This window comes from Apiospora marii (genome assembly GCF_038362585.1).
Source record: "Apiospora marii strain CBS 49790 chromosome Unknown utg000011l_segment0_segment0, whole genome shotgun sequence".
NCBI lineage: Eukaryota > Fungi > Ascomycota > Sordariomycetes > Amphisphaeriales > Apiosporaceae > Apiospora > Apiospora marii.
In genome coordinates, this window is record NW_027117382.1 from 663585 (window position 1) to 688789 (window position 25205).

Genomic DNA, 25205 nt, shown 5'->3' on the forward strand with positions numbered 1-25205 from the left:
GGTGAGAGACAGGGCCATATCATCACCGGCGGTAAGATGATTCAGGCTCCTCCGCCAGCTTACTGGAGAGGAAGACGGAAGATGCGCATTCACAGACGATCAAACACGGCAGCACGATACTAATAACTTGGTATTAATGTAAATAAATCATAGCACACTGTCACTACTAAAAGGGGGTATAACACAGCTTAATAATAAAATATATATAGTTTCCCCCTTAAAGAATTATTAATTTTTTAAATTAGCTAATATTAAATATATTTCTAAATTAATAATATCCGATAAAAATAGACTTTTTAAGCTTTATTTAAGCCTTACTTTTATATTATAACATTATTACACACGCGTTAACTAATATATCTAGTCTTTAAAACACATTTATTTAATTTAAAAAAACTTTAAATAATATAATATATAAGCTTATACTATACCTAACTTACGCTTACTTATACATTTAATATAATTTTATTAATAAGCTATAATATACCTATAAAAGATAAAATTTAACAAACTTTTAAGGGGGAAAGTATACTCCAATCTCGCCTGTACATAAAGCAAAATCCGATCACATATGGTCTTAACATAGAACCCATCCATGAGTAGATCAGAGTATATACACCGATGACTTTATTTTGTACGCTGCTCATGCACACACAAAAAGGGGGTGTGGTGTACTTCGAGTCATTCACCTCCTAAGATCTACAAGGGCCTGTTTGAGTCGGGTGACTTGCAATGCGAACTGTTGCCAGCCCCGATCTCAGTGCATATGTACTGGGTATCAGGGGAAGTGAGCGCTTGAATCGTTCTGCCGGTCAAACCACGTGCTATCACCATTATCATCATAAATCAGCAGCAGCAACAAATCCAGGAATACCGCAATGTTATGCAACAGCCCATATCCCCGCTCTCTCGCATAGGCATAGACCGTTTTAGGCACCGGTAGCATCGTACAACACTTTCACAGGCAATAAGCACAGGCTAACATGGTTGAACTTCATGATCTTTTTTATTTGTTTGATGGATAAAAGATACAGCTGCTGAGCGACCTCTTCCGGAAGCCCGTTCCACTACCAGTCAACCCGACCCCCCGAACCGTGAATCTCTGAACCTGAGAACCAAAGGCCAACTCCGCCCGCCGATTGGGACCTTAGAGCACCGAGCTTCATTATGAAGCCAGCGTAGATCGGACATCCCCGTCCCGCATCCTGGCGCTATCCCAGGCCCATGGCCTATCTGGCTCTGTCCGATTTCCTGCTGGGTTTCCCATAGATATCCTTGCCATCTATTTGTAGCATAGTGAGGGACAATCTAGGCTGAAGGGTCCAAGAAGGTGGCACGTCTCGTAGAGCCATGGGACTGTGAGTCGCGGGCGAGCCTTCCCTTCCCCTCCAGGGCATTGTGTGTGCAGTGCAGAAACATTAAAGATAAAAAAAAAAAGAAAAAAGGCCCACTGTCAGTAGCAGGCGGGTATACTGCTGCACATCGAAGCGATTCTGTTCGAGACCATGTAAACGCCGTCTTGCGCGGCGTAGTGAGTGAAGTATTGCTGGACTGTCAAGTCTCCTAATAATCACCGTGACTGCTCCCAACGGATGTTGCAGCCGGCCACGCCTTGCGGCTTCTCGTCCTGGCGACCGTGGGACGCTCCAAGAGAAGTATAACACAAAAGAAACCCATTATGCAGAGGGAAATCAGTGGTATCAGAGCGAGGACGCCAAAGTGTGAAATGCTTGCTTCGCCATGCAGTTCGATCGAGGAATAAACTCGATGAAATAGACATTATGCTGAGAACGCCTGGAGCAAAGCAATGCGTGATCCATCATGTGTGTATATCTGTGTTTTGTGCTGAAAATTTTCGTCAAAGTCGTCGTGTGGAGGTCTTCATTGCGAGGCTGCCACACACCAGTGGCGGTGGAATGCCCAGGCGCTCTTCTGACACTCCTTGCTGCAGTACTTGGTACGGCGGCACCGACGGCACTTAGCAAACTGGCGCGTGAATTCTTCCCATTTGCCGCACTGATAGTAGGCGCATTGCCGAATTCCGCCCCGAGTATCATCCTTCCGGCAAAGGTTACGCATAACAACGCCAGCCCAGTATTGCATGTCGGTGCTGTGGTATCGGACTGTGAACTTCTCCACCAAGGGGAAAATGTTGAAATCATTGGGCAACAAGTGCTCCTCCTCGTATTCCTGGGGCCCCAGAGACTCCATGGTCACATGGTCGCCGTCGAGCAGCTGCAGTTCCTTTCCGATCTTGAGTCGCGGAACCAGGTGGCTCTTTTGGAAGTACGACCTCAAGTTACAGTACTTGGAGACATATGCCAGCAGTTGCAGAGACATCAGAACATCTTCTTCCCGGGGCATGGCCGCCAGCATTTGCGGGTTGGGCGGTAAGGGTCGGTCCAGCAAGTAACGAGGCACGCTCGAATGGTTGGGCATCGTTGGCTGAGGAGTAGGAACAATAGGCCGGTTGGGGGACAGTCCAATCGCGGGCACTGGTGTGGGCGCAACATTCGGGATGCTCCCGTCCACAGGTGCCCGGTGAGTGATGTTGAAGGTGCCAGCATCAGGTACCTCGGAGACTGTGGGGGTCGTCAACTCGAGGGCGGTGCCAGCCAGAGTGCTATCACCCTCTTCCATGGCAATATCCTGGAAGTTGACAGTGGTCTGCACCTCGGCGGTGCCAGACATCTCAGCATCCCCTGATTCGTCTGATTGTACGCTATCCGTTTGCAAGTCGTCGGTATCAGCAGTCGAATTCTGGTGTCGGATCGAGGGACGCCTCCTAGAACGAGCATTGGGTCCCAGGGCCGATGCGGGTCGCACCGAGGGGGATCGAATCTGAGGCGGCGGGAGGGGTGTTGTTGGCGATGTTGGCTGGGAGGTTAGGCTGATGTTGGGAAGTACCGGCACCATCGAAGGCAGGCGGTCGGCATCGCGAACGGGGCGGATAAAACTTTCGGCGCCATCAGCGTTAGGCACTGCGGTCGCAAGTGGTTGAACGACTGGGCGCGAGGGAGAGGCAAAGCTCTGGCGACCCTCATGGCGATGATGGTGATGATGGTGATGCCTGTGGCTGGGCGCTGCAGCGCGCTCTGGCGGAGAGCTCACGGGCAATTGTGAAGCCGACGAGGAGGCCTCGGCGGTTGTGGACTGTTCAGCGGCGGCGGGTGCAGCAGCAGAAGCAGACGATGACGCACCACTGAACACGGCAGCCGAGATGTCAATGGACGGCGGAGGAGCCTGTCGGCGGAAGGGTCGCTGCTCGAAGTCCAGACGGCCCGATCTATTGGCAAACGATGAGGACGAGGATTTTGATGATGACTCGCGGTGGGAGTGGCTCCTGTGACGGTGGTGGTGGTCTTGCAACTGCTTCTGCTTGGCCTCCTCGGCCTTTTCGCGACACTTTTCAATCACCTTGATGTAGTTATCGAGAATTGTGGCAATGACGGGCACCATGTCAGCCTCGACAACTCTTGTCCGGACACCTTCGGTACCACGGACTCCGATGTTCACGACACATTGGAAAGCCAAATTCCACTTCCACATGTCCATCATGTCCTTGCTGCGCCCCTGCTTCAGGATGCACACCAATCGCTCGATGCCACCATCAACCGTGAGAATGTCTCGGATGCGGGCGGAGGATGTGGTGAGGTATGCAAGGTGGTTGAGTGAGTTAATCAGCGGGAGAGTCGACGTGCAATCGAGCGCCCGACGGTCGTAAAGGGCAGTGGTGATGCCCACTGACGCCTTGTTGACGTTGGGGATACTGAAGTTGACTTCCCTCATCTTGTCGGCAGGCTCTGAGCCGGGTCGGGAAAGGTGATGGAAGGATTGGATCGAACCAATCCAAGGGGAGGAATTGATGGGAAAAGGTCGGACTCGGCTATAGTATATAAGAATACAAGGAGACCACCGATAACCAGGCAAAGCCGTTTAAAATGGAAAAGCAGGCGATGCTTGGTTGATCGGAAAAGGGCGGTGTTTGAGGGTTAATGGGGAGAGTTCATGCACTCTCGAGTGAAAGAGAAAAGTGGTCTTGTGTGCCCAAGTATTCGTTTTAATACGGTGCGACTACCCCGATTTAAGGAACCTGACAATTGTCGTTGGAGATGAATGCACCACACAACAAGCACGCGCCTGATTCCTTGGGTTTGTTTTTTCGTATTGTTCAATAAGCCCGACAAGGTCCGCAATGCAGAATGTAGTGGTAGAAGGCAGCAGAATGGGAACAATACGTCGTCGGGTTCAGGTTTATGTCGGTTGGCGGCCGAAACTCGGGTAGAGGGCGATCAGATTATGTAGATGAGGCCCGATCGAATGCGGAACAATCGCTCTCCTCTGCCAACCCGTTTCAGATGGTGGATGGTTTAAACAGGGCGTTCGGCCGTGGACTCGATGCTTCGGGCGTCGTGTGGTTGTCGATTCGCAATAGCTTTTTTTTATTTGGGAGAGACGAGTGGTGTGGGAAGAGAAGTGTCTTCGCCTCGAGATGGATCAAATCTCCTGATGGGGGATCACAACTAGAGAGCCCAATGTTCCCAACTACCAAAAGACTCAGAAAAGAAGAACGAGTAAACCCTCCATCAAGCTTCGTGATGACAGCACACACTGAAAACAAGTAAGAAACACGGAGCGTACAGAGACTACAGCACACTACACGAGGAGTGAAAGGGGGAGTGTGATAGCGGCGGCCGTATCGTTAGGATTGGGAGTGGTGAAACGAATTGGTGGAAGAGGTTGGAATGAATCAATTGTTGAAGACGGACGGGATCATTACGGATGGAGCGAAAAGGGACTACTGCCTGACTAGGTGGTGTGTGCCAGTGACTTTAGGTAATCAAGCACCTGGCATTGCGATGGGGCTCAGCACCTATTGCAGTTTAGGAGGCGGCATGCTCCAGTTGGCTTAGGGAGGGTACTTGCATCGACTGGGCAGTGCTTGGGGTTTTGCACCCAGCAGGAGGGGCACGGTAAGTACTGGCCGGGGACGCCTTTTTGCCAGGCCCAAAATTGCCTGTCGCCATTCCACTACGATTTTTTTAGGTGCGATGTGACGAACAGGAAGCCTGGAGAACCTTAAACCGTCGGCTGGGACTGGCTCAAAATGGCAGGGAACTGCTGGAAGGGGTGGGAGCTAGCGGCGAAAAGAAGGAAAAGAGAAAAGGGACCGACTGGGATGATGGTTTCGGGTCTTGCATGCTGCCTATTGCCCACTGCTGCACTGCTACTTTTGCTGCACTGAAATGGCCGTACGTAACGTCCAGCCGTGTCGCCTAGGGTTTCCTTCAACAACTTGTGTGCGTGCTAGGTACATTGTGATCTGCTATGTCAAGAACATTCAGTTCGGCCTGCTCGAAGAGTCCCGTGGAGGCGGCTCCGTAGTAGTAGTACGGATGAAAAATAAGATCTAGGCATGGTAGGTCTGATTCGAACCCGCCTTAGGCAAGCCACTCCTTTCACCCTAATGATTTACAGTCTCGGGGCACCATGGATGGGATTTTGGAGGTTTCCAACGTTGTCTAGCATAAAAGTATGCCTTCTAAAACCACGTCTTACCACAGGCTTGGGTGCGGCGCATGGCAGACACCCATTCCCCCAAAAAGGAAAGAGAATTTATGTAGCGACTGGCTTGGGGAACCACCAAACAGCGGTGGAGGCGAGACTGGTATGAACGGCCCAGTGCTAAAAAACCAATGGGCCTGCCTAATGAGATTGCCATGCACCTTGAATCAGGCACTTGGCCAAATTACCGATCGATTCACGTCTTTCTTCGTCTTTCGTATCTCTGCCGGTACAGCAAACTGGCTACGCGTAAACATGAGGGAAGTCTAGCGTGGCACAACATAATTATATTTACAGCTGTCGACGCGGATACCTCCACTTCGCCTTTGCTATGCATTCCGTCATAACCTGAAATCCTTCGAGGTCGAAGGGGGGGTTCTCAGTTGGGTCGAGCTCGAGGTCGGGGGTCGGGCAGCACCAGAAGAAGACCTGCTAGGTAGACACTGCGTGCAAGCAAACAGCTAACCTACCATGTACCTACCTACCTTTTTGCCTTTAATGAGAGGACGAGGGGGGGCGAAAGCCTTAATTTTTCTAATGCGTGTTTCTACCTGTCTTTACGTGTATTTTGGAACACACTTATCAATTATTTCATTATGGCATAGCAGTGGCAGATCGTCCCTCGCATATAAGTCAAAGGGGTTGGGCTCACCATGAGGTCTGTCACTGCATGGGCACACAACACGAGAATAAGCAATCAGGCCGCGAAATCGGCGCGCTCGATCGGGATTACCTAAGTCTGCACCCTCCTCCTCTCCGGGCGCCTATTAGCGGAGGTTCGCCCCGGCATACAGGATGTAGAGGCTCGAAAGCATCCGGCTCGCAAACTTCGACTTTAGGACCTGACAGGTCCCGAGCATCTATCCGCTGGGTTCAGGATCGCGGCAACTAAAGCTGTCGATGCAAGGAAGATGGATATGTATGTACGCACAAACATATATGTATGTAAGTCAACGGTTTCCAGACATTGAGATAGATGCATACATGATAAGAAGGAGAATGGGAAAAGAAATGCCACCATGTGTCTCAGACCCGAACACCTGCCAGATGTTTTAGCACATGTCTTTTCTGTCTTGTCTCTTCGTCACTTATTCCGTACTACTACACGATCAGTCTATCCCAACCCAAGGCCTACCTAAAATAACCGACTATACACCTTCTGGACTTTTCTAGATGCGCTATTATAGAGACTATGCCCAGTCTTGTCCACGGTCTACTCGACTACACGACAGTAGAGCATCCCGCGAGTAATTCATGGTGGGGTTCCGCCTTCATCGGAATCGTCCATCTCTCCCTTCTACTGCCGGCCAGACCCCCAAATACCTGCTCTCTCAGTCTTCGTACTTAGTCGAGGTGAGGCGAATAACGACGGCAACTGCCCGTCCGACCGCATCTCTCTACATGCAATGCATGCCAATGTGTGCATGCCAATGTGGTCTCGGCCGGCTTCTCTTGTTCTTGGCCGTTGAAAGATCTTCTCTTCCCATCCCCTCCACTTTCCCGTCAAGGCAAGGGAAAGCCCCATCCCCACACACCAGCGTACGCCAAGCCCCGTCCGTGGGCGACTTGCCGCCAGCAATTCCCCCGAGCTCCCCTCCCCAACCACATCGAATCAACCAAGAGGAGAGGTACGTATGGCAGAACGTATGGGAGGGTGTGTCATGTACGCCTACGGCCAATCGCGAGCTGCCATCAGTCTGAAGCTCATGGGCAATCAATCACCTTAAAGGAACAACGAAAGGGAAAAACAAGAAGGAGGTAAGCGGATATAACATATTGTTCATTCTAACCAGTCTATTATTCCCTTGTGCGTGTGGTGATCTCTACTACTACCTGACAAGCTGACAAGTTACACACAATCTAATATTATTTTCATCTCGAGCCGCATTAGGCGTCGTCTCTCTTTGTGTCGTAATGACTAAAAGAACTGCTGCCAGGCGGGTGACAAAAATCAGGCCCCTGCCAATGGGCCAAACGGAAGTACTCTCTTCAACCTGCCTTTATTTCAACGAGCTCTAATAGCTGCATTTAATACCGAAAAAAATCGTAAAAAATATTAATGCAAATATATTTTAATAAAAAACTTTACTTAATTTTTTTTATTTATTTTTCTGCTCCTAAATAGTACTGCTATACGGCGCTGAAATAGTTGATCAATTTGGCGATAGGCTGATTTTTGTCACCCGCCTGGCTGCTAACGGTTCCGTGACAGCTTTGGTGCCCACTTTCAAGGGCCACTTCTTTTTTCTTTGCCCTTGCCTGCCCCCCTTTGCCCATGGGTGGCTGGGTCGTCAGGCCCCTCTAGCTGCTAGCTGGGGCTGATACAGTACATCCCAGGGCGTATTCAGGCAAGACATCTGCCATCAATCCCCAAACGGTTCACCCTTGCGAACCCAGCCGCGGTTAACTAGTAAATGACTCTGTTATCTGGTGGTGGCCCTCTCTCTCCTTGCGCCTGCTCCTCGCTATTAGTATAGCGGGTAGCGGGTAACGGGCTCGTGGCCCGATTGTCGAGAGATTTCTGTGTAATAAGCCCCCGTTTCTCGTGTGACCTCATCGTGGCTACATATTCCCACCGTCGAACCATACCATAGCCAAAAAGCACTACCTACAGTAGGCTAGGCCCCCTCGTGTCTTGCGTGTATGCAATCTCCAAATCCTGCTGCGCAGTTGTTGCAGAAGAAACCAAACCCGACGAAGCGGTGAAGATGTACAGGCAGGCAAGGACCCTTCATTTCACGCCTCACCTTAAGGACCGATTCGTGTTCCTGCATTGGGCTTTTTTCCCTTCCCTCTCACGTGGAAGTCATCCCAATACCATGGATGGGCCAAATTTCCATCGGAATCTATGTACCTGGTAATGGTAGCCCACATCGTCATCAACCCCTGACACCGAGAAACAACCTCTCGGTACCAGGAGTACGGTTCGAATCCAATGAACAGTGGCAGTGATCCCTCATCCTCCTCTTCCAAGTTGACGCACTCACGCAGTATGCGACCAAAGAGGTAGCCCGGGTCCTTTTCACTCATCCAACCCTTTGCTGCCAAACACACGCGGCTGAACATGTACATGGATTGAATCCTTGCGAATCCCTCCGGACCACCAGCTGGGTAAGCCAAATGTGCAGGCGCGATGTTGGTGTTTCATTTTCTCTCGCTTCTCTGTTTACATACAGGTCCTGTAGACCATGACTCTCGCATTGGCGCTTATCATCTATTCACAATATTGCGTACACACATACGTACAGGGGCGGTTTGAACTGGTGAAAAGGGGGATAGCCTGGCAGCGGCGCTTAACCTTCAGCTATCTTGTAACGCCCGCGGCAGACTTAATCGTTGTTGTTGGTAATCTTTGGCTCCCTATTGGCCTGTTTGTCGAGAGAACCAAGCGCTGCGATATAAGCCCTCAGACCAATAGCACTACATACTACTGAAGCACCACACAGACAGCAGAACCTGATGTGTTGACTAGGTAGGTAGGAAAAAGAGAGGAGTAAGGGGAGGCAGAGAAAGTAAAAAGGGGCGTGCGAGAGCTGCCAGATCTACCTCCTACCCGCGGCAGCTCGTGCAATCCCGGCCTAGGTGATGGACGGATGGCGAGAATACCAGGAAGCAGTTCGGAAACCGGCTCCAAACCCATAACACAGACAGGACGCAAGGACGCAAAATGCATCGCAGCATCGCAGCATAGGCTCGCATGGCTGGGATCCGTCTGCCATGGATGTTACATTGCCGAGTTGCGTCCGTGCTATCGACTTAATGTGCCTCTCGCTCGCTCGCTCCACTGCAGCCGCTACCCGCCAGCCACCATCAAAGGCCAGTAACGAATAGTGTCTGGCTAGGTAGACAGCCAGCCTGCTTTGATAGCCCACCTGACTGACATAATCTTTCTTCTGTTCGGCTTCCAAAAACAGAGCAGGAAGACATGTTCGTTCCATGTTGTCTTACCAGCTTACTACAGAGGAGAGAGACGAGAAGAAGGCTGGGTTGTGGATGGAACAAATGTCTAATGCAGTCCCAATCCTGACTGCCCGCATCACATAGTCGCAGGCATAGTCCGTAGCAAGTAGTCAGCACGCCCGCCATCCAAGCCTTGTCAGCATAGGTGAAACGTCATTCGTCTCGACTTGAGGGGTGATCGGTCAGCCAGTTGGTAGACCGCACAAACGATCCCGATCTTTGATGCATTTTTTTCTGTTTCTGCGGAATTGGTTGGGATGACATGATCGAGGGGTTACCATGACTTTTCGGTCGGAGATCTCACGTTCAATCCCTCATGCTTCTCATCGTGTACACCCACAACAATGATGAAGCTTGTACATCATAATCCTGGGATACTTACTCGCACAGAGTACATAGTAAAGATGCCAAACTGTGTCGTCGAAGCTGGGCATCAAAAGGAACACTGCCGTGGCTCTGCCGAATAGCAATACAAAAGTAACCCGCATACGAGCTGCCACCTGCTTATTAGCCTCGCTCGCGGCGGCTCCCCCACGATGCCACTTAGGCCCCTCGGCCGCCGCGAGCACGCTAGACGGCAGAGAGGGACTGCATACTGGTCCGTGAAATTGGCGTTCATGCGTCCCCTTCGTTCATGCCGTGCTGCGTCACATTGCCCGTCACCGGGCCGGCTCAAAGTGACAGGCGGCCATGCAAAACTCGGCACGCCCTTTCGAATAAATCCACATTTATAGGACCTGCATAGCACGAGCAGTCTTGGCACATAGATTTATGAGTGGACCTTGTAGTAGTATACCGCAGCGTGTTGTGTGGTCACTGGCAGGCCGCCGATATGGCATCGAGGACAGACTGCAACCTGCTAGTCGACGTGCCGAGGCAGGTTCTCCTTTGCTGCACGGTATTACAGAGAGACATAGTGAAGATAATGGGACAAAAGTTCTTCGCAGTCCACGCACGGCCAACTCGGTAGAGAGTGAGTTGCTCAATCGTCTGGCGCTTCGCTATAGAGCCTTGAGTGATGTAGAAAATGGCGATCATCGAACTTCCATATCAGAGGAGCAAGCACGATGCGAAACCACTATGTTCTAGATTTATGCCTGCTGCCAATCACCGTACAATAGATCATGGCTAGTCTGTAGCTACAAGCAACTCGTCATTCCTATGCAAAGTCGGTAGAAGAAGGATCACTGTGGACGCGCCCCCGTCGTAACGATACATACATATGTATTCAACGATTTTCGAATAGGGGCACATCGGTAACCAACTAACATAATAAGTCGGGAAAGCATATTCGCTGCTGTACGGGCCAGTCTCCCACGGAGAACGATAAATAAGCCAGGTAATCACACAATCAATGCACACGATGATCCGCGATATGGATTCTTTCAGAATGTATCTTGATTGCCCTCGCCGATGCTATACAGAACCATACAAGCCATATACACCCCCCTTAGAAAAGGCGACCCAAGGCCGTGCTATTATACTATACTAATCGACGTAGACGTAGTCGCTTCCTGTAAGCGTAAAAGCCAGTCCTCTCCCTTGCCACCCCTCCTCCCAATATCATCAATGATATGTGACGGGAGTCTCTCTCTCTTAGTCACTACTACTCCTGAGTGCTGCTCCGGTTCGGTGCCGCAGCACTGCTGCCACCGGCAGCCGAAGCAGCCCCAGCGCCGGCCCCGGCATCCTGCCCCCCTTGCAGGTTCATGGCGCCGATCCTAGAAACGATGGATGTGCCAACCATATCGATCGCGCCCCGGGGACTCGCCAAGCTTGGCCCTTGGGGTGCCGTGCCTTGGACTCGGAACAGCTTGATCGCGGTCCCGTTCCAGATGCCCGCAGTCCCCTTGGAGATCTGCATCTCGCTGGCAAAGGCAAAACTCCAGACCAGCGACTCGTACCAGCCAAGAGCCAGCGGCGACCACTCAAAAGAATGCACCCGAATAGGGGAGGGGTCGATACCGACGAGATCGGCATCTCGTATCTTCTGCATCATAGCTGCAGGTGCGGCGTCTCCAGCAGGCAAGTCCTGGCGGTTGATCAACACTGTAAGCTGCTGGATCACCGTCAGAACCGTGTGAAGAGGCAGTTCCGGAAGCCAGCTCTCGATCCAGTGCGCCGACGGCTCGAACATCCCGGGGGCTGATCCGCCTGCTTGGGCAGAGAATCCGCTCAGACTAGTCACACTGTTCTGTCTTGAGAACGAGGGTGTACCAGCAGGCATCTTCCCACGAGCCTTCTCCGACATCCCTCTCAGTTGCGTTGGAACGGCATCCTCTGGATCGGCAACTGACGAGGTTTGAGACGGAGCTTCTCTGGGACTGGATTGAGCGGGCGTTGGACGTTCATCGTCGTCATCATCCTCGTCACTCTCATCTTCCTCATCGCCAATGGCAAATGTCCCATCTTCCTCCGGGACATCACTTAGTGTGGGCGTCCGAGGTTGCGCTGTGGTCGGGCTTCGCAGGCTGTCCACAGAGTCCCTCGAACTGAGATCGAACGGATCGGTGGGCTGGCCTGACTCCTTTCGCTGGCGGTTCCGTCTTTCGACCTCTGCTTGACCACTCTCGAGTGTGAAGGAGCGCAATGCCTCGAAGCGTTTCTTATGTTTCAGGATAGTGTAGACGAACTGTGGGTTTTCTATAGCGTGTTAGTTAACCAAGTATGCCTATGCATGCCGTGTCCAGGTGACTTACTCTTGTATTGATGCTCAATGATAGCGTTCATGGACTCCAACAATGAACTCAAGAGATCATGGTTACTATCACTGGCTAGGAGGAATGATGGCGATGACATGGATGAAAACAACTGCAGAAGTTTGGAGGATGTAGTTCCGTTGATGCCTTCCAGGTATGCTGATATGTTGTTAATCACAGCCAACAGCGCTGGGTAGATAACCGAGAGTTTGCCCTGGCTCGTGGTAATGAGGCTGTAGATTGTCTGTGGCTGTTAGTACACGCATACTTCATTGGATTATCTTCTTCCGTGCTTACTTGTATTAAGAAGTCGGCATAGGTTCCTCGGAATCCCGCAATCCTGATGACAAGCGGTAGAGTGTTTTGACACTCGAAAGTTTTGTTGAGTTTCATGCCGAATTTCGGTTCTACACTCAGCGTCTGCAGGAGGAAAGCGCACATGCGGACAACACCTTGCTTCGAGGCGTCCAACTTGTACTCGGTGGCGTAGAAGAGTATCAGGATGAGGAAGTCGTGAGCTCTTTCCGTGTCGATCATGTACGACCGGAAGCGCTTGTTGCACTGCGTAATCTCCCAGAACAGCATGATGGTCTCAGGCGCGAACTTGGTGGCCGCCTGTGTTCCGGGTATATAGGATGTGGTGTTCGCGTGGAAGGGCTGGTTCAGAATCCGTGTCATGCCGTCCACGATGAACTGGAAGTCCTGAGGCCGGTGTAGCCTGCCGAGGAAATGCCTATAGTAGTTCTTCTGTGGTGTGCCGGAGTTGGTCTCAGGGATAGGATACAGTATCGTTACCAGCAAGAGCTGCAACGTGTAGGTCACCAGGATCTCTTTCGGGTCCTTGAACTGCAGAGCATTGTAGGGCACTCTCCAGCTCGCAGGATTGTACTTGAGTGTCTAAATAGGGGTCAGAGCCTGTTGGATGCGTGATGGTTGAGGGCAGACGTACCGTATTCAGCAAAGAGCAGAGCACTGACAGCACCACTTGCTTGTCTGGGCATGTGCAGAGATAGGTCAATGCCTTGGTGCCCTTGGTGGGCAAGACGCTGGGCGACTCGTACATGCTCTGACCAGCCAGGGTCAATAACAGTCGAAGAATCTCGCTGCGGTTGTTCTCGTGCTCCTTCGTTGTTGCTACTGCCGTATTACAGCCTACTCCGCTCTGCCAAATGGCATAAGTGACCTTGGGCCTGCCATGGGGCTGTCTGGGCACCGTAAGGTCCGAGAAGAATAGGAGATCGATAAGAGTGTCTATCAGCTCCTCGGCCAAGGGTTTGGCCTCTTCGAACTGGTCCGCCTGTGGTTTCGCTTCGCCTTCGTCGATCTGGGCTTCATCGAAGAGCACTTCGGGCTGTAGAGTAGCTCGTCTCGTCCGTTTCCGCCTCGTGCCCCAGAAGAACTGATCTTCCCATCCCTGAAGGCTCTCTACCTCGTATATGTATGGCAGTATGCGGGTCAGTACCCGAATGCAGTTCAAGGCATCTCGCTCGGGCGCAAGCTCGTTGTCGGGGAACGAAGGATGATGGCGCAATATGAACAGCCGTGAGGTGACGGCTAATATCAGCGTTTCTAGATTCTCTATGGCGTTATCTCGCGTTCGTCGGATATCGGCCGGCGCGAAGAGGCTGAAGATGTCCTCTGAAGATTCCGGGAGCTCCCAAAACTAAAAGGGGACGGGGAATTAGCTCGTGTGATACATGCGACATGGGAAGCGGCATACCTGGGTCCAGTACTCATCGTCGGCGGGTATGTGTCTCTCCTCCGAGAGCCTGAAGATGCCCTTCTTAAATACTAGCTTGGAGTCGCTGGCGCCCATGGTGGCAGCAGCGTCATAGCATGGCACAGCAATTCAGAGTAACGGGCCAGGCTTGGATGGGAACTTCGCAAGGCCAAAGATACAAATAGTTGGGGATTATTTACGATACGATGTTGCCAACGGGTTGCGGCGCGATATGACGTTGATTTCACAGTTTCAATGGACGGACGGGGAAACGAACAGGCTGTGGACACTCTGCATTGAATTCAATCCATGGCAGCCAGATAACGGCCAGGCTAGCGTCCTTTACGGTCAGGCCAGCTCATTCTCCCTGTTCAGCTCTCTTCAGCCTCCCGTGTGTGCATAGGAAGTGACGAGTCCCGTGCAAGGCACCTGTTTCACAATAGAACCCAGACCGGATAGGTTCAATCATATTGAATAAAGTGCTGCAGCAGCTGGACTTGGCTTGAATGCAAGAATAAGTCCTGGGCCTTTGAAAAATGGAAGTGTACGACAAGCCATATTGACTTTGGAACGATAGGTAACGGTTCCTTCCCTCCCTAAAAATACGGATTCCCCACCATGCCGCGGTGCAATCGATAAGCCCCACTCTAGAAAACATATAAATTCGTCCCTCGCCTGCCACTCTCTCTCCCCTTCTCTTCTTCTTTTCTTCTCCATCCTGGTGCACGGGCTTTACGCATATCAGTGAGGATTCGTCCGAGATTGCGTTTTTGCTAGTTGAAAACTAAACTAAGACCACTCCTACTTGGCTTCGGCCGGGTAGGGAATTTTTGGAACCCATATGCTGAGTATTCGCATCTCTTTTTCTTTTTCATCGCAGCCGGTCCTTCGTGGATCGATGTGAGGAAGAAGACGTCCCTCACCCAACGCACTGGCGATGACGATGAATCCTATCGGGGCGGACCAAGGGACCATTGTCGAAATGGAGGAAACGACATGTTATCTTGACGAGTTGGCAACTTGAATGGATTGGCGAGGCAATGAACTTGTATGTTAACAGTCGACTGTATTCTACAGGCGCGATGGTGTACGGCAAACGCGCCGCCTGATTAAAAAAGAGCATGTCTGCTACGTTCATAGTCCGCAATCCTACGAACTGTCGCCTGTTGTCCATCACGATCTCCGATATCCTATGTGTACCTGAATCATCTCCCTATTATTTGCATGAACTGGGATATCCTACAAGATCATGAATAATCGAGACACCCACTGATCCCCCAGTCACCCACCAGGCGATCACGAGCGACCGTCAACGCCTGAAGCGGAACTCTGGAATCTTCACTGGACGTTTCGACGACCGTAACGCACTATCCTTCAAACCCGGAGAAGCGAAGAAAGAGCAAGGAACCAGCCAGGTCGACAACGAACCTCAGCAGAAAATGTGCCTACCAATGATCCAACAGCCCTGATTTCCAACGCCTGCGCCAGGCCATTCGGCTCGTTCGAATAAGTCAAGATCTTTGCGAGTCTTTGCAGCGCATGTCCGCAGAGGTACGGGCTTCGTTCTTACTTGTTAGCACAGATATTGTGCCACATTTCACCTTCGATTGTCAAGTTCTGGTTTTCAAACCGAAAGGTACTCCCATAATCATTTAGCAGAATGCATCAATAGGACAACCCATTAAATATGTTTCGTTCAAGACTTCCTACGCATTTGCTTGGACGACCCAAAGAATCTTCGTTACCTTAAGGCATCCTTCAATTGTCCAGTGGTCGATTCTACCCGGCGCTCAATCGTGCAATAACGTGATGCTACTTGAAGAAGTTTTTATTCATTTCATTACCCAGTGAGTTGGGTGACCGAACAGAGTCCGTTAGACATGATCATTACCGTTGTCATACTTTTCAGTGCCTCGATCCTTGGGAGATCGGATATCATATTTGTAGATGACGTCCAAAACCACCGTCCCTCAAGATTGCCTACCTGCCCAGATGAGCTTTCCTATTCTGTCCAGTGAACTGCCACTTGTTGCTACTGCCTGAGGGCTACACCACCTGTTTACGAAGACTCTTTCGAAAAAAGCGATATGAGCACACATACGAACAAACAGACCAAACCAGTTGTTCCAAGTTCGGAGCTCCACTCCCTCGGGGATGTCGGGGCCGCCAGGGCATCTCTGATCGGCACATCTACCGGCCTTCATCCGAATCGCTTCATGGCTCCCGCCGAGCGAACGAATCATGAGGTGCCAGCATGCCTGTCTCGTATGGTATAAAGCCAGCTTGCCGGTATCGAACTCCCGCCGCTTTCGAGATGAATATCCATTCATGACTGTACGGTAACAGTTTCTCGCCCTTCTTTCTCTCCTTGTCAGAGAATCGAATGAAATACCCGATCAGATGTCTACACAGACGGTAACAGCCACCGAGCCACCGGCCATCCCCATGACCGTGCTCGAAGTACAACAGCATCAAGGGCCACGCGACAGACAAGATCTCAGGGACCCAGAAGCTGCAGCCTGCCCTGGAACGACCCCTGCCTACCATGATCCTGAAGGCATACGACACACTATAGTAGACCAGACACCTGCGGTCCCTTACTTCAAGTTACTCGTCTCCGGCTTTTCCTACATCTGCGCCGGCATCAACGACGGCACGCTGGGCCCCTTGATTCCTCACATCATCGACACGTACCACATTGGGACGGGCGAAGTAGCCATCATGTACGTTGAAACGAATATAAACTTCTAGCTCCATATCTCAAAATATCACGAGAAAGCCGCGTGCGTGCCTACGAGCGAACCCCAGAGCAGAACAGCTCGTACCTGACCAACAACCCTTCTTTACTTACTGACCCCACAACTCACGCCTACCATAGCTACGCATCCACCTTCGCCGGCTGGCTCCTCGCCGCCGCCACGGGGCCGCTACTCACGGCGCACCTGACGCTGGGCCAGCTCCTGGCGGCGGGCGCGGCGCTGCAGCTACTAGCACAATGCCTACGGCCCTGGGGCGGCGGCGGGCTCTTCCCGCTGTACTGCGTCACGTTCTTCATCCAGTCCCTGGGCATGGCCTACCAGGACTCGCACGCCAACACCTTCGTGAGCGGCCTCGCCAACGTGCCGCACCGCTGGCTCGGCTTCATCCACGCCTGCTATGCGCTCGGCTGCCTCGTGGGACCGCTGATCGCGACGGGTCTCGCCACCTCGGCGAAAACGCCATTAGGGGCTACTGATACTACGGGGGTTGAGAGCTGGAAGAGAGTCTACTTCATCTTGATCGGCATCGGCGTTGTGAACATGGTCGGTGTAGTCGCAGCCTTCAGGGACAGCCTCTGTGGTGACAGCAGCAGACTACCAGCCTACCCCACCACCACGGCCATGACAGGAAACAGCCCGCGACAAAGGACCAGCGCCGCCTTCCGAGAACTAGCGATCCTCTTCCGCTCCCGCGCCCTCTGGCTCCTAAGCCTCTTCTACTTCTTCAACTTCGGCGCCCTGCTGACGGCCGGCGGCTGGGTCGTCGAGTTCCTCACCACAAGAACCACGACATCCGGCTCCTCCTCCTCCCCTGCGGTAGGCTACGTGCCCACGGGCTTGTACGGCGGCTTGCTGCTCGGCCGCCTCCTGCTCGCCGAGCCCACCTTCCGCCTCGGCGAGCGCCGCATGCTGCTCGCCTACAGCGCCGCCTGCGCCGCCCTGCAGCTAGTCTTCTGGCTGCAGCCCAGCCTCGTCGCCAGCGCCGTCGCGCTCAGCCTCATCGGCTTCTTCTCCGGTCCGTTCTTCGCGACCGTAAGTACCTTACCTGCCAGACGTCCTCGAGAAACACAAACAAACACACTGCTGTGTGTGTGTGTGTGTAGTGCAATGTTCGCGTGCTCATCATCACATGATACACACACAGGGCATGTCAGTAGCCTCCAAGCTGTTCCCCAAGAAATCGCAGCCCGCCGCTCTGGGTAAGTGAATGATCTGATCTGATCTGATCTGTTTTCCCGTCACGCGACCAGCCCACCCCCTCCCGCCAAATCCCACACAAACGAAAACGAACAACACCCCACGTAATACGGATAAACATGGCTGAGAAGGAGGGGGCGTGTCGCAGGTTTCATCTTCGTCCTCGCCCAAGCCGGCGGCGCCATCTTCCCGTCGATAACCGGGCTCGTCGCGACGAGCGCGGGTGTCGCGGTCCTGCAGCCCATCGTGCTGGCCCTCCTCGTCGCCAGCGCGGGCTGCTGGTATATGGTGCCCAGGGTGGTGGTGGTCTCACCTCACCAGGAGTGAGGGAGGGAGTGAGTGAGTAATCGGCGCGCCGAGGATGCAACACGAAGGGTTACAGAGGGGGATGCGCCACAAATCAAGGACATGCGGAAAAGTGCTCGCTTCCTTCCTTTCAGCCAGACAGACAGGCTGCATTTCCGGGTCTTCCGGGTTGGTCAGCGTAGAGTAGCAGTGGCCGTTGGGTATGGCATGCCATCCTGATCAGGATTACCTAAGGTGTAATCGGTCACAACTTGAGATAATGGTGGAGCATAGGGAGGTATCAACACCACAAGTGATTCCGACCCGATGCAAACTTGACAAGGCGGTATTAGGTTTCATAACCACCTTCGGAGATAGGGATAGTTGTAGACCAATACGTGAACTATTGTTGAGTTGAACAATGTTGAATTACTTGGCGGTCTAATGATAACCCGACATCCAACCGACACTCACATTCCAGCGAGACAACACACTACTGACGTCACAGCCCACACCGGTGACAGGTCTGGACTCTAGCTCCAGATACCTGCACCTCATGTCTGTCAACCCCCCCCAAAAGACAACGACAACCTACCTATTCGAACCGGAAGCGATTTGCTGTGGAGCCGCCCTTTGCGTCAACGACACCATGCTCAATCTGGTCTGCGTAGGCGCATGCTATCTAGACACGATCCTCAGGTAAGCAGCCAGGGCCGCACACAGTTTACGAGCTTACCTACGACTGAAACCGACACGGGGCCAACACCGACCGGCCTTGAACCAACCCGTGCATATATGTATGTGCGTACGTGTGTCTGACTAGGAGGATTTTCTTACAGCGTCCCTCGGTTTCCAGAGGAGGATTCTAAGCTGAGGGCAACTAGCCTCAGCGTGAGACGCGGCGGCAACTGCCCCAATTCGCTCGAGGTGCTGCAGCAGCTCCTCAAGCAGCAGCACGAGGGTCACCAGGTCCGGCCGTATCTGATCTCATGCCTCCCCTCGGCGGAGGCCCCGGCCTCGGCCAGGGTCAGGGACTCCTTCGGTCCTGATTCGACCGTCGACTTCACGAGGTGCATCTACCGCGACCAGCACGACCAGCCGGCAAGCAGCTACATTATTCGTAGCGAGGCGACGGGCACACGGACCTTGGTCAACTACAACGACCTACCCGAGATGACTGTACACGAGTTTCAGGCCGCCATTGACGGATTGGACCGTCAGCATGACATGTGGGTGCATTTCGAGGTGCGTCGCCCCAACCAATCCCTCCCCATTGGATTCGACCGCTGCCGAACACACTAAAAAAGAAGCAAAATCCTGACGACTGCTACGTTTCTTCTGTGGTGTAGGGTCGCATCCCGGAGACAACACTGAGCTGCATCCAATATCTCCGGCAGGCTGTGCCGAAAGCCAAAGTCAGTGTCGAGGTCGAAAAGCCGGACCGCGAGGGATTGGAGCAGTTGGCGGCTGAGGCGGACGTCGTGTTCTATTCCAAAAGTTGGGCTGAGGTTAGTGTAGTTGGGCGGCGGTGGCTGCCAGCGTTGCCGATGATTCAACAGATGCCACAAGGGGCAGGCAAGGGGGAAAGCGAAGCTGACGATATCGCAGAATAACGGATACAAGAGTGCCCACGAATGCCTGATGGCCCAATCAGAGGTGGCACGCCGAGCGTAAGTGTGTTGCGAAGACGCAACGTCGTTCCTTTTTTCCTTCGACGACCATGGTATCTGGCACGCCTTTGCTGACGAGATCAACATGGGGATGCAGGTCTCTGCTTTTGTGCACATGGGGTTCAGAGGGAGCGGCAAGCCTGTCGCTACCCAGCAAGAAATGCGTCTCTTGCCCTGCGTTACGACCCGGGCAAACTGTTCGCGTAGTTGAGTATGTCAGCACCACCACCACCAAAGCACACCTACATCCCGCACCCCACACTAAGCAAGCATCCAACTGTCTTAAATACGCCTTGTGTGTGCGCTATAGGGAGAAAACACCAGAGTAATATGACTGACGAGATCCCTGCCTGTAGCACCGTTGGCGCTGGTGACACGTTCATCGCCGGGACGTTGTACGGGCTGCTGTGTCACCAGGAGGACTGGGATGCGGATACAAAGGTGAGGTTTGCCGTGCAGTTGGCGACAAGCAAGGTGCAAGTGGAGGGATTTGGCGGCGTCGGTACACATGTGACGGGAACGGGGGCCATGAACCAAAAAGCAACCCCAGTGTCGTAGGAGCTATCTGTAGTCAGAAGCTGACAACAATCTCCGCCTGTGAAAGGCTGCAAGCCATGTTTGCCCATCTGACCCTCTCTGCCTGCCTGCCTCGTCTGGACGTCGGCGGCTGCACCTACCCTAACGAGCCGGCTATGTGGCATGTAGGTACATATACTATATCATGGCCTCTCACAAGGAAGCTTGTTCCGCGTGTGCGTAGGTTATGTAGTGTATGATGAAAGTGTGTGCACGAGAAGGGGATCTGGGTCGGGCCCCAGGACCTGCAAACCATCTTGGCAGAAACCGGTATGCGATTGGGCGAGAACGTGATGCTCGGATGGCCAGTCGGTCGCCCCCTTCTTCGCTAGGATGGCAACAATCGACAAAGAAGGCGGCGCTACGCTACAGTGGTAGTCGGAGACCGAGAGTCAAGAGTAGCAGCATGTATGTAGGGGAGGAGTCTCGAAGGGCAGGAGGGGCCGGCCGAGAACTTCTGAAAGTGGATGCCGATCCCCGCATTGGGTGTTGCTTGCTGCGTGCTTCTAGAGCTTCAAGTGTGTCGAAAAACCCGTCCATTGCATACTATTACTGGGCCGGAGCGGCGCAGGGCGAGGTCAACACATAGGGCCAATGTCCCAGTGTCTTGTTGGCCGTGGCAAGGGGGAAGAAAAAGGAGCGGTGAGACTGCCTAAGGTGGGAGGAGGTAAGAGGTGGACGACAGTGGACACATTCCATCTGATAATCTCATGTGCGGCTGGAGGGTGGATGGGCGCGCGCATGTACTGATTTAAGCGATATGCTAATAAGACATGTGTGTACCAGTATGGAGATGGATATGAATCGGTCAAGTCATTTTTGGGCCCTTGGCTTTGCACTCTTACAGGCCGTCACCCATCCACTCACCCACCCCTCCATCCATCCATCCAAATGCAAGTTGCTGCATGGCCGGTTAGCCATTGTACACTTATCGTCATGCATGCGCATGCCTGCATGGAGACGCAAGGCAGGTAATGCGATCCGTCGACAACCTCCGTGCCTCAGCCGTACATACATTGCTTACCCTACACAGGTGTGTGCGCGCAGCGCTGTGCTGTATCAGTAGGTTAATGTATGCATGCAAGTACGTACATACACGGCGTACATGCACTCTAGGTTTCATGGTAGGGAGTCGTTGGCAGATAGGCCATTTTTAGTTGAGTCCAGGGGACCACCAGCGAGTGGTGGCTGGGTGGGTGAGGGTGCCTGCCGGTCCACGTTGCTTTGCTTGTGATGGCGATAATGATGATGATAATGATAGTGTTACCCGTTGTGGCCATCTGCAGTTGAGGGACGGGGAGTATCACGTTTGGATTGCGCGTCTCCGCGAAACACTGGATGGGCTGATTCGGTTGTGTTGTCGTTGCTAGTCTGCCTCGTACCGGGTAGACAAGACGGACGACGACGACGACGACGACGACGGACGACAACCGGCGACGCGCACACACACACAGACAGAGCCTTCGTGAGGCAACGCGGACGAAGCTTTTTGCATGACGATGCGGCGACTCTCGTGCCAATCAATAGCGGCGAGCAGTGGGAAGCAGGATGCGATGATCGTGTCTGAGTCATGTCCATTTTGCATCTCGACTCGAAAAAGCGTCGTCGCGGTCGACGGAGCCTTCTGCGCTAGCGCTCGCAATGACGCAAGAAACGAAACGCCCGTATGTACGTCCTTTTTCTGCCGATACTGAGGTAGGTACACTAGCCCGGCGGGATTGTTGTTGTACCGGGATACGTTGCCTGCTTGACCCTCACCTCTTTCCTGTCAAGCAACCTGCAGGTGGGAAGAGCAGGGGAAAAAAAAGAATAAGAGACCAAAGCCACCGCTCTAAAAGGAGGAGCCAAGAAGCATAATTCATGGGATGATCACGCAGCTATCGAAAGCTTCCAGTTGGCTGCCTTCGCTAGTTAGTCTCACACGGAAGGGAGCGACCCACGTCTGCGGTTGTCGGGTTGTCCGTTTCAAGAAGATCAAGGTTGTGTCTTCCGGGCCTGCCTGGTCGAAGCGTCGTCGTCGTCTTCTGCGTCGTTGTTGTCCGGCCTCGCTAGCAAATAGCTAGGTTCAAAGGGTTAAGGCAGGCAGGCGGTGGTTCAACCTAACCTAAGGCATTGAGGAAGGACGAAAGAGGTACATGCGTAGCACAAAGACATGGATGGTGCAGTACATACATCAAGAATCGATCATCAATCTTCCTTGGCGCGGCCTACTGCTAGGAAGTGGCTGTTGTGCAGGTGCTGACAGGACAGAAACAACACCCGCCCACCTATCCTATCCCATCTCATCACAAGCCGCAGCAGCAGCACTACGTGGACAATACCTAGCCCCAAGGGCCCCATGCGCGGTCAGTTTCCAGTCAGTGCCTACTAAGCCGGGGGGCAGCAGCTCTGCTGCGGGGAGCTACCGTTCCATAGGAGGCAGTCGCTAACCTAAGCCAGGGTCTGCTACCCAGTCTCAGGCCTGAGATTATTGGCAGTGGATTGCGATCCCTAGCAACCTTGAAGAGTGAGTCGGAGTGGCAAGGTCGCCGAGGTACCAAGTATACGAGCTTTGTTGTATGCCACTATGCAACGGCTCCAGCTTCCGTGCAGCGAAAGGAGATTGATAGCTGAACACAGCTGGATCATCGTGTTCCGTCCAGATTCCGTCGTGGCACTGGCTTTGTGTCTTTCATGCGGCTATCTTGGATCAACACCCAATTCCAAGGAAAAAATAGCGCAGCTATATCCAGTACCACCTACTACAGTACCTACCTAACCTTCACCTTTTGATTGTGGTTGATTATCGGTGATACCACCCCCCACCACCCCCATCCACGGAGATCTTACGGTCGGTCGGTATGGTGCTCCGTAGGTGATCCCAGATCCTGTTGTGTCGTAAAGACGTGGTGATCATTGGGTCCGATGCAGTAGTACGGCATCTGCTACAGTAGGCCGAGCGAGAGACTTTGCGTTTTTTCTGTTTTCCATCATTCTCGTTTTGCGGGCATTCAAGGTTGTAGTTGTTGATGATCCGGTCCTAATATGGATGGTTGACGAGAAGGATGAGGCGTGTCTAGGTTTGCTCGTTGGTCGCGCTCATTGCGGCATGAACATGATGCTGCAGCTTACTGTTCGTGATCGACTCGTTACGGCCAAGGTTCTAATATTAACCAGCCCGCCGGCTTTGCTTTGCGTAGTAGTAGGTATAGCTTCCATATCACGCTTGGCACCATGTGTAATATACCTCTAGCCCCGAGGATGCCGCAATGCGGCCACGGTCATGGGCCATGGTTAGGCCCTGGGTCTGAGTGATGTTGTAAAGGCATCTGTGAAGAAGGCGAGGCCGATTCGTGCCGCTTGGCAAAAAGTGGTTTCACGTTCAGGGGGGGTGGAAGCTATTACAACGTCCACGTCTGGAAATGGGAAAAGGTAATCAAGTCAAGTTCATTTGGGTGATGGTTAGGTTGGTTGGCGGGCGCCAGCTCCTCTTCTCTGACTGACGAGACGAGACGGACGCACTGAGCGACCCCTGTCGTATCACACTACACAAGGGCAATACGGCATAGCTTAACTCTTCAGACCGTGTGCCGACGAAACCATGTGATGACTTCCATGTACATAGAGGCCAGGGTACTGGCCAGGGCCCTGACTTGCCAATTGCCCGGGGACTCTGGGCCTGGCAAGCTGGGGGGGTTCTCACTGGAAGGGAAAGGGAAGTGAAATGTGACCCCACCCCGCCCACAAATGTATCTCTCAGCCCCTTGAGGTCTGCTACTACTTACCTAGCTGGCTCGGACTCGTTTGGATATACAAGTAGAGCAAGGTAAAATGCAGATCCAGAGGGCCGGCGCCTCTGGTACGTACACCGATAGTCGATATGACTTCAGGGTTCCATTCCGGATGGCAGAACGACAATACGACACTAAACTAATATCCAAGTACCCTAACCTACCACCCACCCACCTGCATACTACTACTTACGCATATGCGTATGTAGCAGTGAGTAGTACTATGTGCTAACATTCTGCTTGCTATTTCTGATCCCCCGTCCCCCTCCCATGACGCCAATCAGAGTCACCGGCTTGCACCTCCAACCATAAAGCGCAAACTGTCCCGTTATTTGATTCGACGTGACCGTACATAAACAGAGGGAAGCAACTCCGGATAGCCTCGATTGGCAGGATGCTGGCTTGTTTCGCCACCTGGTTCGAAATTCGGAACAGAGGCCCCCCTGGCTGCCGGCCGTTGTGCTTCACGGCACTAAAATACAACCCAAAGTCGAGACTCGAAGGAAGTCATGGATGGATGGTACTGGACATGGCTGATGGCCCCGACAGAACAGACACCACTTTGCAGATCTGAAGAAAACGAAACACTGCCCCGGTGGGACGCACATGGGAAAGTGTAATCCAAGTATACAGGCTTGGCGCTGGAGATTGGGGGTTTCTGCCAAAACCTCCTATCGGATCGCTCAATACAACGCCATGTTCGATTCACTTATTGTCCGAGGCTCGCCCGGCTCGCCGACAAGTGACGAAAGTATGGGAACCCTCGTGTCTAATCATGCGTTACGTCCTCGCACCGTAGCATCGCGCGCTTTGCCCGCTGACAAGGCTCCCTCTTCTCGGCGAATGATGCATTGTTTTGAGTACGCCCGTGTCTCCGGTGGAGGAACCCTAACTACTGAACAAGGCTTTCTCCAGGCGGCGGTAGAATCCCTGAGGTCGTTTTTTTTTTGCGGTCTTGTTCCGTACGTGAGCAGAGCCTGGCTCCTTTCGAGTCATGGAACCCA

The 25205-nt window shown here is 52.8% G+C and overlaps 4 protein-coding genes across 4 annotated transcripts; 2 read left to right on the top strand and 2 right to left on the bottom strand.

Annotated features, from left to right (window-relative positions):
* Positions 1–1881: 1881 nt before the first annotated feature.
* Positions 1882–3789, bottom strand: PG985_013278 (MYND finger; the record flags this gene model as incomplete). Its single annotated transcript, XM_066833044.1, has 1 exon — positions 1882–3789. One exon carries the CDS (start codon positions 3787–3789, stop codon positions 1882–1884), a length of 1908 nt encoding a protein of 635 aa, XP_066677784.1.
* A 7342-nt stretch (positions 3790–11131) lies between these two features.
* PG985_013279 (uncharacterized protein) lies at positions 11132–14040 on the bottom strand (the record flags this gene model as incomplete). The annotated part of the gene is made up of 5 exons (XM_066833045.1): positions 11132–12168; positions 12225–12468; positions 12522–13121; positions 13174–13887; positions 13945–14040. 5 exons carry the CDS (start codon positions 14038–14040, stop codon positions 11132–11134), a joined length of 2691 nt encoding a protein of 896 aa, XP_066677785.1.
* Positions 14041–16344: 2304 nt separating this feature from the next.
* On the top strand, positions 16345–18227 carry PG985_013280 (MFS general substrate transporter; the record flags this gene model as incomplete). Its single annotated transcript, XM_066833046.1, has 4 exons — positions 16345–16667; positions 16823–17735; positions 17848–17902; positions 18049–18227. 4 exons carry the CDS (start codon positions 16345–16347, stop codon positions 18225–18227), a joined length of 1470 nt encoding a protein of 489 aa, XP_066677786.1.
* Positions 18228–18834: 607 nt separating this feature from the next.
* On the top strand, positions 18835–20413 carry PG985_013281 (uncharacterized protein; the record flags this gene model as incomplete). The annotated part of the gene is made up of 6 exons (XM_066833047.1): positions 18835–18884; positions 19025–19430; positions 19535–19693; positions 19794–19855; positions 19953–20070; positions 20198–20413. The coding sequence occupies 6 exons, from the start codon at positions 18835–18837 to the stop codon at positions 20411–20413; spliced, it is 1011 nt and encodes a 336-aa protein (XP_066677787.1).
* Positions 20414–25205: the final 4792 nt, after the last annotated feature.